Source organism: Podospora pseudoanserina, chromosome 6, assembly GCF_035222485.1.
Source record: "Podospora pseudoanserina strain CBS 124.78 chromosome 6, whole genome shotgun sequence".
In the NCBI taxonomy this organism is placed as follows: Eukaryota; Fungi; Ascomycota; class Sordariomycetes; order Sordariales; family Podosporaceae; genus Podospora; species Podospora pseudoanserina.
Genome location: NC_085925.1, coordinates 878,085 through 892,706, shown reverse-complemented (window position 1 = coordinate 892,706; position 14,622 = coordinate 878,085). Strand labels below are relative to the sequence as shown.

General features: G+C 53.0%; 1 protein-coding gene across 1 annotated transcript; it reads right to left on the bottom strand.

Moving 5' to 3' along the window:
• Positions 1 to 5,134: 5,134 nt before the first annotated feature.
• On the bottom strand, positions 5,135 to 13,107 carry IRA2 (Ras GTPase activating protein ira2; the record flags this gene model as incomplete). Its single annotated transcript, XM_062949032.1, has 4 exons — positions 5,135 to 8,503; positions 8,570 to 10,973; positions 11,043 to 12,946; positions 13,057 to 13,107. The coding sequence occupies 4 exons, from the start codon at positions 13,105 to 13,107 to the stop codon at positions 5,135 to 5,137; spliced, it is 7,728 nt and encodes a 2,575-aa protein (XP_062797252.1).
• Between the last annotated feature and the right edge of the window lie 1,515 nt (positions 13,108 to 14,622).

Here is a 14,622-nt window from a genome sequence, read left to right as displayed (position 1 = left end):
TCTACCTACGGATACCCATCAAATATACCGGGAGGCCGTTTAAGTGGCTTTGAGATCTGCTACACTTGCTGTTTACAGTATTCTTGTCCCGACCAATCTCTCGGCACGTGTCTGCGGATATGAGCAGAACTTTTACTCTATTCTACATAAAGTTGCATAAGCACCACCTAAGCACTTACATGTCATGTGTTCGTGGTTCGCTTGGGATGCATCACATGACTACCTATAGGTGACTGCGAAACAGGAACAGCGAGAGCGTTGCAGACGGGAGGACTGTGTATATCGTGGCTTCCATTTCGGGTAATGAGTCAGATGCATGTGAACACAACCCAGACTCTTCACTGGGTTCCCGGTTTCCGGACCATACGAGGACACTTGTTTCTCTCATCCTTTCACGGGAGAGTCTAATCCGAAGTCGCTCAAGGCTGCTTACTCGATGACTTGAAAGCCTGCCAGATGTCTGGATTGCGGCGTCGGAGTTTAGCAACTGGATCACAACCGCTGGGGACGTTGCTTCGGGTGGGGGGTGCGGTTCCCCGATCCACCCCACCATCTACCTTGACAAACCCATGACCCATGTTCTCTCCTTGATCAAAGAAACGAATGCCGGGATTGCCTCTATCCGATTGGCCGATCCGGAAAAAGTCTCTTCGACCTGCATTTGCTGCGCCCGATGGAATATTTTTTCTTCCATCGCTCTCCAAGCCATCACATCGACTGTCAAAGAAAAGAGATGCCGAGGGTTCCTGAACTTGACCCCAGGCGCCTCGCTCAAACTGCGGGGATAATAGCGGAGCTCGAGAGCGATCGACGCCGAGCCGCTCTCAGACCTAGGGTTTTTCGGAGCTAGCACCTCTTTGCCAAGAACGATGAATCAGTATCAAGCCTCACCATTGCACAGCCGACGGGGAAGGGTCTACGTAGTCAAAAGTCAAGGCAGGACAAGAAGGTTGCGTATACAGCCCTCTTCTTGAGAGACCACCTTTTTGCACAGATGTGCAATCGTGGACAAGGACGACTCGGAAGCTCTCCGGTTTTCGGTCAAGTCAGGTGCGCGCAACGTAGGGCATAGCCTTTTTTCCCCCTCTCTTCCAAAACCTCGTCATGCGGCACGTAACTGATTGACAAGAAAAAGAAGAAGGGGGGAAGGAGGGGAGAGGGTAGTACGAGTCCTGCCCAGCTGTTCTTGTCCAGCATGGCTTATCCGACTATGGCATCGAGTACGGGTACACGAGAGCCCAACGGGCCTTAATTCACCTCATTCTACCAAAGTACCCCCCTGGGACCATGCTGTGTTGTCGAGCGCGCGACGTGGACCATAAACAGCACAACAGCAGCTTTGGGCTTGTGTCAGACCCCACGTGTGTGGGACAGCAGGTTGAATTTGATCAAAGAGTCCACATGCGGAAAGCGTGGAGGATCAGAAAGTTCAGCTGTGGATTGCTCTGGTTCCTTTGTTGCCGGCGTTCTGGAACCCCGTGAACCCCTGGCTTCTCGAGGGCTCGAACACACACTTTTGCGCATGTCAGATTGCCAGATCCCAGCCTAGATCGTTACAGACCTCACGCCAATCAAGAGCGACATCTTTCGATTTCCTGGACTGGACCAACGCAACACCTCTCTTCGTCTGTGGCCCGTGAAGCCAAGTCTCTCCGTTGAGCGGGTCTGGCCAATCAGCGACAGAGGCCGCCCTCCAAACGTTTGATGCCAAGCCGAGGGGCCCCACCACCAGATGCAGATCTCAGTCTTTTTTCTTGTCGGCCGCCCCGGACACGTTCCCCACTCGTTCCCAGATCCTTGGACCTCTTTCGATCCCAGCAAGCACACGCGACACACATTCTCACCTCTCGCCCACACCATGCCCGGCGCATACTCTCAGGAGGAGGGAGGAAGTGTGGTGGGCGAGTCGAGCGAGAGCTGTGCGCACTTTTTATGTCTGTGAGAATTTGCCTCTCCGAGTCGGTTCGGCCAGGTAGTCAAGATATGTCAACCAGTGCGTTTCGCCTCTATCGAACCCCCACAAACCAACCAGGAGCCCCGTCTACCCATCTGCCGTGCCGGCCCCGGTAGCGGAACGTGTGCCGCTGGACTGAACCGTCAGCTTGGGACCAGCTAGCTGTCCTGCACGACGAATTGCGCCGTTGTTATATTGATACGAGTTCTAATGCACTACTAGCACAGGACACCAGCCGCCTCACTTACAATACATGAAAGCTATCAAAATGTCTCGAGAACAGCCTGGTCAGTTCTGTCAGGATGACGTTTGGACAAACCTCTGACAAATATCTTCGGATCTGGCCAGCTGCTTCCTGCATCCTCTTTTTTGCGCCTTGACTCTTTTTTTTGGACACACAGACAGGTACAAGTACATTCTTGCTGCTCTCGCTGGTTCGCTCTTTTCTCGGAGATACGGGCTAGATGCTTCGGAGGGAAGAATATACAAGCCACACACTTGGCCAAATGTACAGACCGACCGAATTGATATCCCGCGGAGATTTTTGTCTTCCTCTCGATCACCACCTGCATTACCGATGCGGAAGAAAAAAAAAAAAAAGGGCAGTGGAAAGAATTTTCGCTCCTTTTCTTTTCACTGCGACATTGTAAGGCACCCTTGCCACAAAATAGTTTAGACACTAAAGTACGTTAAACCCATATTATACTATGAACTATACCTCAAAAGCAAGTTAATAGGCCTTTGAACGATCTTTCAAGGCTTTTTAACTATCTTCAAAGGCCTTTAAACTATCTTTCAAGGGCTATTAACTATCTTTAAAGACCTATGGACTATCTTTAAAGGCATATGGACTATCCTTCAAGACTTGTTAACCTACTTTGGTGTCTCGATTATCTTGTGGCAAGGGTGGGTGGCTTCTAGATTTTCCAGATAGCAAGTGGGAGGGTTGCACCACATGGGAGTTGGGGGGAGCTAATGCAAGACATGACGGCGCTTGCTAAAAAAGGGTGTCTGTGCCTGCGCCTTTCCGTAATGGGACATGGAATGCGGGTTTTGACCTTCGGGAGACGCCGAAGTGGTTTGGTTGGACGGTTTTTTTCATTTTCTCTTGTTCGGTGCTCGGCCTTTGCTCCGGGGGGATGGTCGCCAGAAACCCGGTATCGACGACGACACAAGCATGGTTGTTTGTGTGATTGGTAATTACTTATTCCTGTGTGGGCAATGGAATGATTTTGAGCCTCCGGATCACATAGCGTGGGATTTTGCACTTTGGAATCATGTTTGGTCGAGCACACTCAGCAACAACACCTCCCCAGAGATACGAAAATAGGCCTGTTGATTCCTTGAACCCGAAAACCTCCGCATCTCCGGCCGCGTCTGGCCGCGCTTTTTTTTCCCGGCTATACGAAATAATAGGACCGACAAATTCAGACATTTTGGAATCTGGACTTTCTTGGTGTCCCGTATCCTGTATTGAGGGCCAGTCGTGTTCCGGGATCTAGTGTATTTTCATCCGGGCGCACTCGCGTAGACCATGCCGGATCAGTAGACCGACCGATCCCGACTTGAAAGATCGCATCCACTTTTGACGACAGTCCCTTCCTGCTTATCCAACGTATTCGTAACCTGCCATGCCATGCCATCCAAGCACCGCATCTCAACAGCAGAATTTTCAAGGGGGGGTTGTTGACATCCCAAACTCGTGTAACATGGCAGCAGCCTGGCTTGAAAATACTACGTTGTACCTGCCAAAACCAAAAGTATACACTACCTCCCCCCAGCTGCGCCGCTGCAAGCAACCCACCTAGCTACCCAACATGCCACACGGGTGTGCCGTATGCCCGTACAACAATCCCATTGCATATCTAGATCGTCAATCATCACCTCAGACACCCAGGGGCGCAGCACGCTTATTTTTCTTTTTCTCTTTTTTCTCGCAGCCAATTTCTTACCACCGCCGGACTCAATAGGTAGGTATCTGAGTTGACAGACCGTCTGACCCAAAAACAACAAACCCTTACCCATCGGTGCCGCAGGCGGACCCGACCCGTCGGCTCCCCGGGTTGGGTGGGTCGGATTTCTGCTGACCTCAAAATACGGCTGATCATATTGGTTGACACCTTTTGCGGACACGCCCACCCCCAGGTCGATGGGTCGGAGGGGAGAGGCCGAGTTGGAAACGAAAATGAGAGTAAAACGAGAGGTGATCACACGTTTGGCAGGTCGGTAGCGGGGTGTTGATGATACTCTCGCGAGAAAAGGGCAGTGAAGTAAACTAGCTGGTAATGTTTGTAGGGATGTTTCTTTCCGGTGATCATACCGGTAATAAACCCCGAGGTTTGTTCTATACGGATGAAACAACTGGGCTCCAAAGACAAGGGGAACAGATGTGGATGTAAACAAAACAAACAGCTCGGTAATGGGGGCATGATACCTATCCATAGCAAAGCTAACCGATTCACGCCAATGATGTTTCCAAAGCAGCAACTTCCCCCGTAGTTAGTTGGAAACATGATACCACACTTGGACCCTTCAACATTTTATTCTCATTATAGGCAAGGTATCTCGTTTAAACCCTCCTTTTCCACCCCCTCTTCTTCCATATCTCTCATATCGCTCATTTCAATCAACCAACTAACCAACCCCCTTATCCCCCTCGTCCAAAAACAATGCATGTACAGAAAAAAAAGAAATAATCACCATATGCTTTCCCAAAAATCGCCAATGAACAACAATAACAACAACAACAGGAACAACAGCAGCAACAACAACAACAACAACAACAACAACACACTGTGCAACCACTCCCCTTACACCAACACCAACACAGACAGATCCAAACCAAGCCTCTTCAAAAGATTTGACAAAAAAAGCACACACAAACAACTGTATGCATCTCCACGAAACCTCATTAAATGCAACACCCCTCAACCCAAACCCTCCCCTAACCGCAACAACTACCCGCACCAATATTGCCCCCCCTCCCCCCCAATCATGAGCCGGCCCATTAGATAATGATCAACTACCCCTTTGTTAGCTTCACTCTCCTCTCAGACAAATCAGCGGCAAAACTCACCTCAATCAACCTCTCCGTCAACCCAAAACACCTTCTCTCCCCCCCTCCCCCATCATCCCCCCTCCCATCCCCCCCCAAATCCAACCCCTCCCCCACCCCCAAAACTACTCCCACAGCTCCTCCACAACCCCCAAACCCCATCCCCTCCAACGTCTCCCCAAATCCGGCCTCTGCTCCTGCGTGCTAAACCTCAACCCCGTCTGCAGCAGCACATGCGCGGCCTCCAACGTCGTCGAACTCTGGCAGTGCTTAAAAATATCATCCAGCAACCACCCCACATGCCCAAACAAATGCCCCATCACCCCCGGCCTCTCCCTCGTAACCTCGTTCAGCCACTGCAGACTCCGGTACTGCACCGCATCGTCCAGATACTGAAAATCGACCAGCTCGATGGCCGTGTTGAGAAGCAAGTCTTTATCCTTGAGGAGGACAAGGTCCTGAGCTGAGCGGAGTGATACCAAATCCGACAAACCAGATGGGTTGATGCCTACCGACCAGAGATTTTCTCGTAATTCATCAATCGATACCGTTCGGGCGAGCATGAGGGCCATGTAAGGGGACCCGGCCAGGTCGCGGATGGATCGGTCGGTTGAAAAGGACGAGGACAAAGGATTACCTCGTGGTGGGGCCGGGTCGTTCCAGGTTGTCATTTCTAGAAAGGTGGACAGCACTCTCAATGCTGTTGTCCTCGTGAATGCGTCTGTGAGGCCCCGAACAAGACAGGCACAGGCTGCAAAGTGAAAGTTTTCCGCGTTGAAGTGAATGCCGTACGCCTCGTCGAGGTGGAGGGCCGCTTCTTCCAGTTGGACCCTACCCTGGAGGAGATAGGGCACCATCTTCTCTCCTCGCATGTCACCCGAAGTGCTGATGTTGGTGAGGACCGACTCGAGGAACATGGCAGTGCAATTGAACAGGTTTGGTGGGACGAGTCGCAAGAGGGACATGGCCAGCCAGAAGAGCTGCAGACCATATCGTGACGCAGAGGGGAGCTTGGCCATCATTTTCGAGAGGGAGGTGACAATGGCAACGAGCATGTCGCTGCTCGTGTCATCACCAAACCTGCCCACGCTGTTCCTCAGCGCGACGAGGACTTGATAAAGCAAATCATCATCAACCTCTTCCCTCGCGAGACAGCCCATGACGGTAAAAGCGCGTGGCTGAATAGCCGGATTGTTCTGAAAAGCCGTGCTAGCAACCAAACTCATCCACCTCGACCTCCACGCGTTCGCCAAATCCACCGACGGCGCCGCAACCGAGCAAGTCTCAAACAATATCGCCGCCAGGCTCTCCGTCGCGCCCAGCGTGCTCCCCGCCTCCTGATTAGTCGAGATCGACGCCCCATCCCTCAACGACATGACCGAATTCACAAAGATCTCGCTCTTGCTGTCCGACAACATCTCCAACGTTGCCCTCATCTTCCCCTGCCTCGCCTCGTCCAGCTCAAAGTGCGTGCACGCCGAATGCAGCGTGTTGGTCAACAGTTGATGCACCGTCACCCTCACATCCGACATGCCAGTATTGGCCAGCATCGTCACAATGTGAAAAATCTCGGCCAGGTACATCTGCGCCTGCACCCCGCTGTCAAACGCCAACGCCTTGCAAAACTGAAGCAAGACGCAAATCTCGTTCCAAACCGCATTATCCGGCAACGACCTCGTCGGCCTGAGCGAAGTCCGATTCAACGCCTTCCTCAACCGCGAGATGAACCTCGCCCTGAGGGTGATCGTCCCAATCTGACTCGCCACCGAAGCCAACACCTCCGTCTGCTCATCCATGAACCCAATGCTCAGCGCCGTCTTGATGATCTCATCAAGCAAAATGTCCAGCAGCACCTCATCCCTTTGGATAACCGGCCACACCGAATGCCCCAGTGTATTCATCAGCGTCGGATCATTAAGCGTAATATCAATCAGCTTCCGGAACAGCGCCGCAATCTTCTCCCTCCCCTTATCACTCTCACTTTCACTCGCTAAGAGTGACGTCCGCAGGCTAGGAATCCAGGGAGCCATGTACTCCAAACTAAGAGGCTTCTGCTCATCCGAAAAGCTGTCCCACCCGACAAAGAACTCATTCAGAAAATCCGACGTCAGCTGCGGCTCCGCCTGAGCGAGCTTCTTGCTGATGCCGACAATAAACCTCGACGGGTCAGGCGGGATGGAGATGTCCTTCCCGCTCATCAGCATCGACGCGGCGCTAAACTTGAAAGCCTTGCACAGCGCACTCAAAAGGTTATACGACGCCAGCCTCAGCCTCGGATCCCCGCTCGACAGGTTCGTCAACGCCAGGTTGAGCAACGTCCCAGGCACATCCTGCGGTCGAATCAACCGATCAAACGACTTGAGAGCTCTCGTATCTTTCCCATATTTAGCCTTGGCAGCCCTGATCGCCTGCAGCACATCCGCCTTTTTGGGACTGGTAAAGTACATGACAATCTTGCCGTTGTCCGCCCGCAGCCCAAAAGCAGAGTCGTCCTCCGTCTGGATCGAAGTCGGCGCCTCGTCCACGTCGCCCAACCGGAAAATGTCATTAACAGTCGTGTTGAGGCGGAACCCGGGGACGTCTTGCTTTTTGGTGGTGGTCACCTGAACAAACTGGCTGCCCACCTTGATGACCACGTCAATCTTGCCCTTGGACTTGGACAGCCTAGTGATGGGTTGAAAGACGTATCGCGTGTCAGTCACCACACTGATGGTCTCCTTGGGGAGGTGCAGCTGGCTGAGGTGGAAGTGCGCCTGCAGGTCCTGCAAGCTGCCGATGAGGTGGTACTCGACGTTGTTGGGGCTGAAGACGCTGGTCTCGTTCCGGGTTGATATCCTCAGAACGCGGCGGAAGCACTTCTTGCAGGCGCTGTTCATGTTGTAAATGTAGATCCGTGCCAGCTGCTTTGACAGCTCGGTCGGCGTCAGCTGTTCGAGCTTTTGGAACAGCTCGTCCCTCGGTTCCGTCTGCCCATTGTAACAGGTGGCATCGATCAGCAGGCCAAACGGACGATGCCACAGCCTGCTGGCAATCTTGAGGTAGCAGTAGATCAGCGTGTCGTAATCAATCGACTCGGCATCAATGTTCCTGAGAATAATGCAAATGATAGACAGCCCATCCTTGCTCTCACCACCATCATAGACTGCCCTCGCGGTAAGGAAAGATTCCGTGCTACGGAAAGCATTGCGAAGCATAAAGTCCTGGAACCTGGAATACGCCGGTGGGCTGTTTGCCGAGATCTGTGGCCTGTTCCAAGTAACCGCCAGCGGCGTCGGGCCCAAGTGATTCATAATCAAATTCCTCAGCGGCTCCAAAACAGGTGACCGAGCGCGTGTCGTTCCTGAAGGCGACCTCACCAGCTCTCGTCTTTCCTGCGCCTTGAGCCTCAACCGAACCTGGTCCCAATGTTCATAGAGAAACCTGTGCAGTCCAACACAGCTACCAAAGTCGAACGACTCGCCACTGGGTGGATTCTCGAAATTACTCATAGGAGCCTGATATCATCTTGTCAGCAAAAACCTCTTCCTCATCTCTCATGTCCAAAAAAAAAAAAAACCCACCGAAATCTCCCTCAGAAACGTCGTCACCCGATAGATATTATTCGTCAAAAACTCAATAAGCGGAAACATGTACGGCTCCTTGACCCCAAAGAGCACATTGTTCGCCAAGTTCTGCACCACCTTCGCGATCAGCAACAACCCCCTCCTCATCTCCTTCGACGGCGGCGTCGACACCAACCCCTCGGCCTCGGGCGCCACAATGGCCGGGCAAAAGAACCTCAAAAAGATAAACGCCCCCACGGCTGTGTACTTTGAGTCCGGAAACTTTTGCACCACCGTCGTGGAGATGATGTTGCAAATCTTTCGAAACGTCGCCGGCATGCTGTCCGTCGAAGCGCAGATGTTGTCGATAAACACCTTGGCCACAATCTGCAGGTGCTCCGCGTTTGTCTGCAGCTCCTCCGGACTCGTCACCCTCGTCGGGTCAAGCTCCAGGTTCAGGTCCCTGGACGTCAGCATCAACCGTTCGACCACATTCTGCAGCGTGCCCTTGAGATACCCAACGCCCTTCCACTTGGCGTAGATGGACAGCATCTTGCTTGCCACCGACGTTCTCCGGAGCAATTCAGGCTCGCTCTCCGTGTCGTCGACCTCTTGTTTTATGAGAGCCTCGAGTAACACAAAGGTGAGCCCCCTCGTCTCAAAGATGTTCAATAACGAAATGGTTAGCTCGTCCATGTCGTGACTTGGGCAGACGGCGCTCATCGCCGTAGCCAAGCTGGTGTCGTTGATCAACAGCTCAATCAGCTCATCGTACTTTTCGCTCACGGCCGCATCGCTGAGGTTGTTGAACTCGGTACCCTGCACCAGGATATTATGAAGCACCTTGAGGAACGCCGTCCTGATCTCCACATTCTCGTGGTACCCTATGCTCAGCGAATGCTTCAGTCCCACATCGATGTTGGCACTGAGAAGGTTCGACAAGATTGAAATAGCAAGATCAGCAGGCGTGGCTACATCAGCATCTTTGGTGAACTGATGACCGCGGTGAGTGCTGCCAAACTCGACCGAGCTGGCCGAGTCCATGTTGAGCAGCGAGAGGAAGCGGTTGAAGTACTGGTGGAACATCTGTGACTTGAGCTCACTCGTGCCAGCATCTGTTTGACCATCGCCTGGTTGAAGAGGAAGACGGTAAGTGAGTTCAGCCAAAGCTCTGAGGCAGGCCCTGTCGAGATCCCGCTGGACACGCACCATCTCGTTCTCACGACTGCTGTTGCTGCCGTAGCCGGTGTTGTCACCACGTGGTGAGCGTGGCCGGGCGATCCAGCTAAAGATGTACTCGAGCAGCTGATTGCGGTTGCGGACATCATCACGCAGATTGAGATGCTCTTTTCGTTTTGTGACAGCTTCGCAGAGCTGACAGATCTTGATCTTCACCCGCAAGCAGGAAGGAGTGTCAGGGACGCCGTCCAGAAACTTGGCAAAGTTGAGGGAAAGAGCACCGAGATGCAGAGAGGATGCCGCGCCGAGGTCGGTTGGTGTATCAAGCCTTTCCACCAGTGCCTTCAGCAGAGAAGAGGACTGCTCTGCAAAGATAATGTCGTTGTCTTGCCCCTTGACACTGGGCTCCATGGCCCCAGTGAAGAGGACATCAAGCTGCGTCTCCAATGCCTTGAAAAGGGGCTGATACAGCGAAGGCGGGACCTCGGTTGACAAGACCTCCCTGATGGTCTCACGAATTCTGACGTTGGCGCATGCCAGAAGCTGAACGCTCAGCTTCAGGTACTGACTCAAAAGCGGCTCCTCATGATTCACAGAAGACAACCTGTCGATCCATCGTAGCCCACTAATGGAAGGCTCTTCGTGATTGATAGCCTGCTCGGCCGTGCAAATACCACCCAGCGAGGCCAAGAAGCCCGAGTAATTTCGCCACTCAGCAACCATTCTCTCTTGTCCGCCCTCGACTGCCATTAGAGACAGATCCTTGGACAAATGAAGCCATCTTTCAAAGACCAGCTCCCAGGCATCCAGAATACCGGCACTGGGGTATTGCATACGCCTCAGGAGGGACCTAATTCTCTTTTGGAACGCAACCAGCCCAGTGAACCTGAAATCCCTCGACGAAATCTCACCAAACACCTCTCCGTTGCGCAAAAGCGTAAGTGATGATTTGGCCGTCGCAGGAGTCGTGTCGATAAGCCTGCACTCCTCGAGAAACGTTCCTATACACGACGTCACGATCTGGCAGATTTCGATATCCGCCGAGCAAAGTGATAGCAAAAACAACGTCTCCAACTTTGTCGAAGCAGCCGTCCTCTCGGGAACATCCTCGGAGATCTTACCCAACTCCGGAATCGAAGTCAACAAATGCAGCCTCGACTCCAAATACCCCTGAACAGCCCTCAGCCCATCCGCCGTGCTCGGCCACCTCGCCCTATCACATATCAAGATCAATATGAGCGACCTATAACCCTGTCAGCATTTTCCAATCCATCCTTCCACTCCCTCCCTCGGTCACATCAGGAAAACTCACGTCAACCTCCAAAAGTTCGTCTTGAACCCGGTCGAACTAATCCCCTTACTCGCCCTCACAGTCATCATAAACTTCTCATCCCCAAACAACCGTTTGGCCACCCCCGTCGCCAACCTCCTGATCCCCTCATCGCTCGCAATAATACAGCTAATCAACGCCTCCAAATTTTCTTCATAAAAATGATCCCTCTCACTCTTCTCGGTCGGCGGCCCCTCAAAAAGCGTCATCGGGCTCGCATCCAAAAAGTTCAACACATTGCTCACCATGCTCACCATCCCCCCACTCTCCAACACCTTCCTCTGCCCAACCTGATCCTCGATATACCCCTCATGCAGCAGCTCACTCATGGTATGCAGCTGCCCCTGAATAAATGCGCTCGCCGCCGAGAACAGCGGCTGGTACCTCCCCCTCTCCTCCAGCCTCGCAAAGTACGCACAAGCCTGTATAACCGTAATCTTGAAGCTGTGCGGCGCACTCGGCGCCAGACACGTCAAAGCCAACGAGTCGACACAGCTCTCAAAGTTCAAGTGACTCAACGAGACAAACGCCGCCGTCATGACATCCTGCTCAAACATCCCCCCTCCCTCACCGCTCCCCGGAGGAAACCGCCTAAAAACCGCATCCCTCACCTCATCCTGCACATCCATCGCGTACGAAACCAAGGCACTGTCACTCTCCGCGTCAAAATGCCTCGCCGCTCGCAGCAACAGCACCAAACAATAAGCAGCCTGCTCATTCCGATTCCGTAACGCCTTCCTCAACCCCTCCAAAAACTGCACCTTCTTCGCCATACCCCCCGACTTGGCCTCGCGCATGTTGCTCGCCACTTCAAACACGTCCGGCAGCAAAAACAGCAACGTCATCTGCATCGGATACAGCACCGCCCTCCTCCGCCCGTTATCCACCACTGTCTGCGTCATGTCAAACAGCGTATCCGGAGCGTTCTCCCTCCGCTTCTGTATCGAATGGATAGCAATAAACTCCTCCGGATACCTGTCCAACCACCTTGTAATCAACAGCGGCGTCACCACCGCGACCGTGTTCTGAAACGACTTTCTAAAGTGCAAAAAGCTGGAACAAAACTCTTGAATAACAAGACTCAGCTTCTGGGCGTCGACCCAAAAGAACGAAACAAGCCTGAGCATAATCAAGGCGGAGCGTTCCTCTTCGGCGGCGGCGGCGTTGGGGATGGGGGTGCCCTGGGGTGGCGCATTGGCTCGGACGGCGTAGATGACGTTGCGGAAGTATTCAAATGCTTTGGGCCAGCTCGAAGCCGTGACGTATTCCACGATGAGCTTGATGTGGGCTTCTATCGCGGCTGCTTGAGCCCCCAGCAACCGGCTCGTCTCGGGGGGTTCGCTCGATGGGGTGGAGAGTGGTGTTCGAGTTGGTTCTTCGGGGGTGGGCAAAGTGATATGCTTGGCCGAGGTGTCGTCGAGGATGGTCTTGGCTGGGAGGATATAATTCTCGGGTATGGGCTCAAAAAGCACCTTGATCGCCTCAAACACGCGAGCTAGAAGGCTCTCGTTCAGAGACTCGGGCGGGTAAAAGGTGGCTCTCTGAGCAGGGGACAAGGGGCCCTCGCCAGCCAAGGTAGGGGAGGATGTCCCCGACCTTGATCCATCGCTGCTGCTGGTAATCGGGCCATTCTGGGAGCCGTACCAGTGGCTGGCGCAGCAGTCGGCGATGAGCTCGAGGATGTAGAGCTCGGAAAGTATTATATGCGGCGGGTGAGATAGAAGAGCTCGAAAGGGCTGGGCCTGCTCCTTGAGCACGGTCAGGAGGGCGTCGAGAACGAGCGCGATGGACCCGAGGGCGCTGAGGTTGACGAGTGTCGAGCGCGTCTTCAAGACAACTTCGTCTTGAGCGAAATCAGAGGTAGGCGAGCCGGTACGGTGGGGGAGCTGTGTGTCGTCCAAGAAAAGCAATTAGCTTCCAGAATCTCTCTCGAGGGAAAAAAAAAAAAAAGCAAAGCACTCTTTCTCCTTCATCATGTCCATCAAAAACACCTTACCCTTGAGCTCAGCCTCTCCACCAGGCTGCCCACCAGGGCGTCACCATTCATTGTGCGTCGATTCTAGTAGGTCCGTTCCGCCTTCTTCTCATGATTAGGGGGAGGTCCTCCTCTTTGCAAGCTGTTTTTTGTTTGCGTTGGGGGTTCGCGAAGCTGCTGCTGGTGGTTGGGAGCTATCGCCGAGGCTTTGGTTGAGGATGGACGCCGTGAAATCAAGTCCAAAAGATATAATTATCCTTCTCCTCCCTTCCACAATCCGAACCGCGCCGTGTTTTGCAATCGTTGCAGTCAAATTGGAAGCATTCACGGGTGGTGGTGGTGGTGGGTGTGGGTGGTGTCGGTCGTCGTCGTCGTCGTCGCACCGATCATGCGGCGGGCAGCTAAAGATGCAAGCAAGACGGCGGTATATCCGTACCTCCTTTCTCTCTTTTCTCTGGTCCTTTGTCGTCGGCGTCTGTGTCTGATAGTAGCTATGCCTTTTGCTTTGCTTTTTCTCGTCACTAAAAGAGGGCCAATGCAAAGGAAGAAAAAAAAGTAATAAAAAAAACCATCCGTAAGGCTAGCTAATGCAAAAGCAACAACCAGGCCAGGCACCCACACACACACACCCACCGACTTGAAAGGACAGGCACACACCAACGAACCGAAACTTGGGGGGTGGGTGGGTAGTCGGCCGGAAACGCAGGATGGGACACACGCTGGATTGCGGCACGCTTGGAGCACGGGATGGAGTGGAGGAGATAATAGTAGGTAGTGTATGGGGGAGGGTTAGGAGAGTAGGTGGCCGATGCGGGCGGGGAGGGACCTACCGTACCTAGGTAAGCGGGGACCCCCTAACAAAAATCAGCAACAATCTTCAAGTGCCTAGGGGGCCAGTCCACCGATTTCGAGTCTCTCTTCTCTCCTTTCCCACGAACTAGATCGCCAGATTCGCACCTTTGAACAATGCCGGGGCACGCAGCATGAGGGTGGTGGGTTTGCCAGGTTGTTTGCGTGCTGTTTCATCATCTCTAGCCCCCCCATGCTCACCGCCCCGGACACTCCTCTCTGCCGTCCTTCTTCCCGCGCTTGTCCGCTCACCGTTCCCACTGTGACCACCACCACCACCTCCACCACCACCACAACATCAAAAATGTTACATTGCCCATCCAGCACCCATCCCATGCCCATGCCATTTTCTTTATTCTCACCACACGGCAAGTGAGGGGCTTCGATTTCACTATCCCAAGCCTCCACGCAGATCATCAATTCCTTTGTTCGATTGACGATCGATGCCTCGAGAAAAACAATATTCTGTACAGCATGAATTGCTTTCCTATTTCATCCAACCCCCCGAAATAGCAAATATGCCGGTATCCCAAAACACCAAATCAAACAAGACTAATGAAACCCGCTAGTTATAATTCTCTAGAAATTATCAAATCTCCACTGACGTCGTAATGCAATAGTTGTTCAAATTTTATCCACAAGCTACTACAAGAGCATAACTCCTTTATCACCCATGATGAAATGTCCCACAATGTGTTTGCATGCATGTGATCAAACCGTATAGCACACCAAACAATC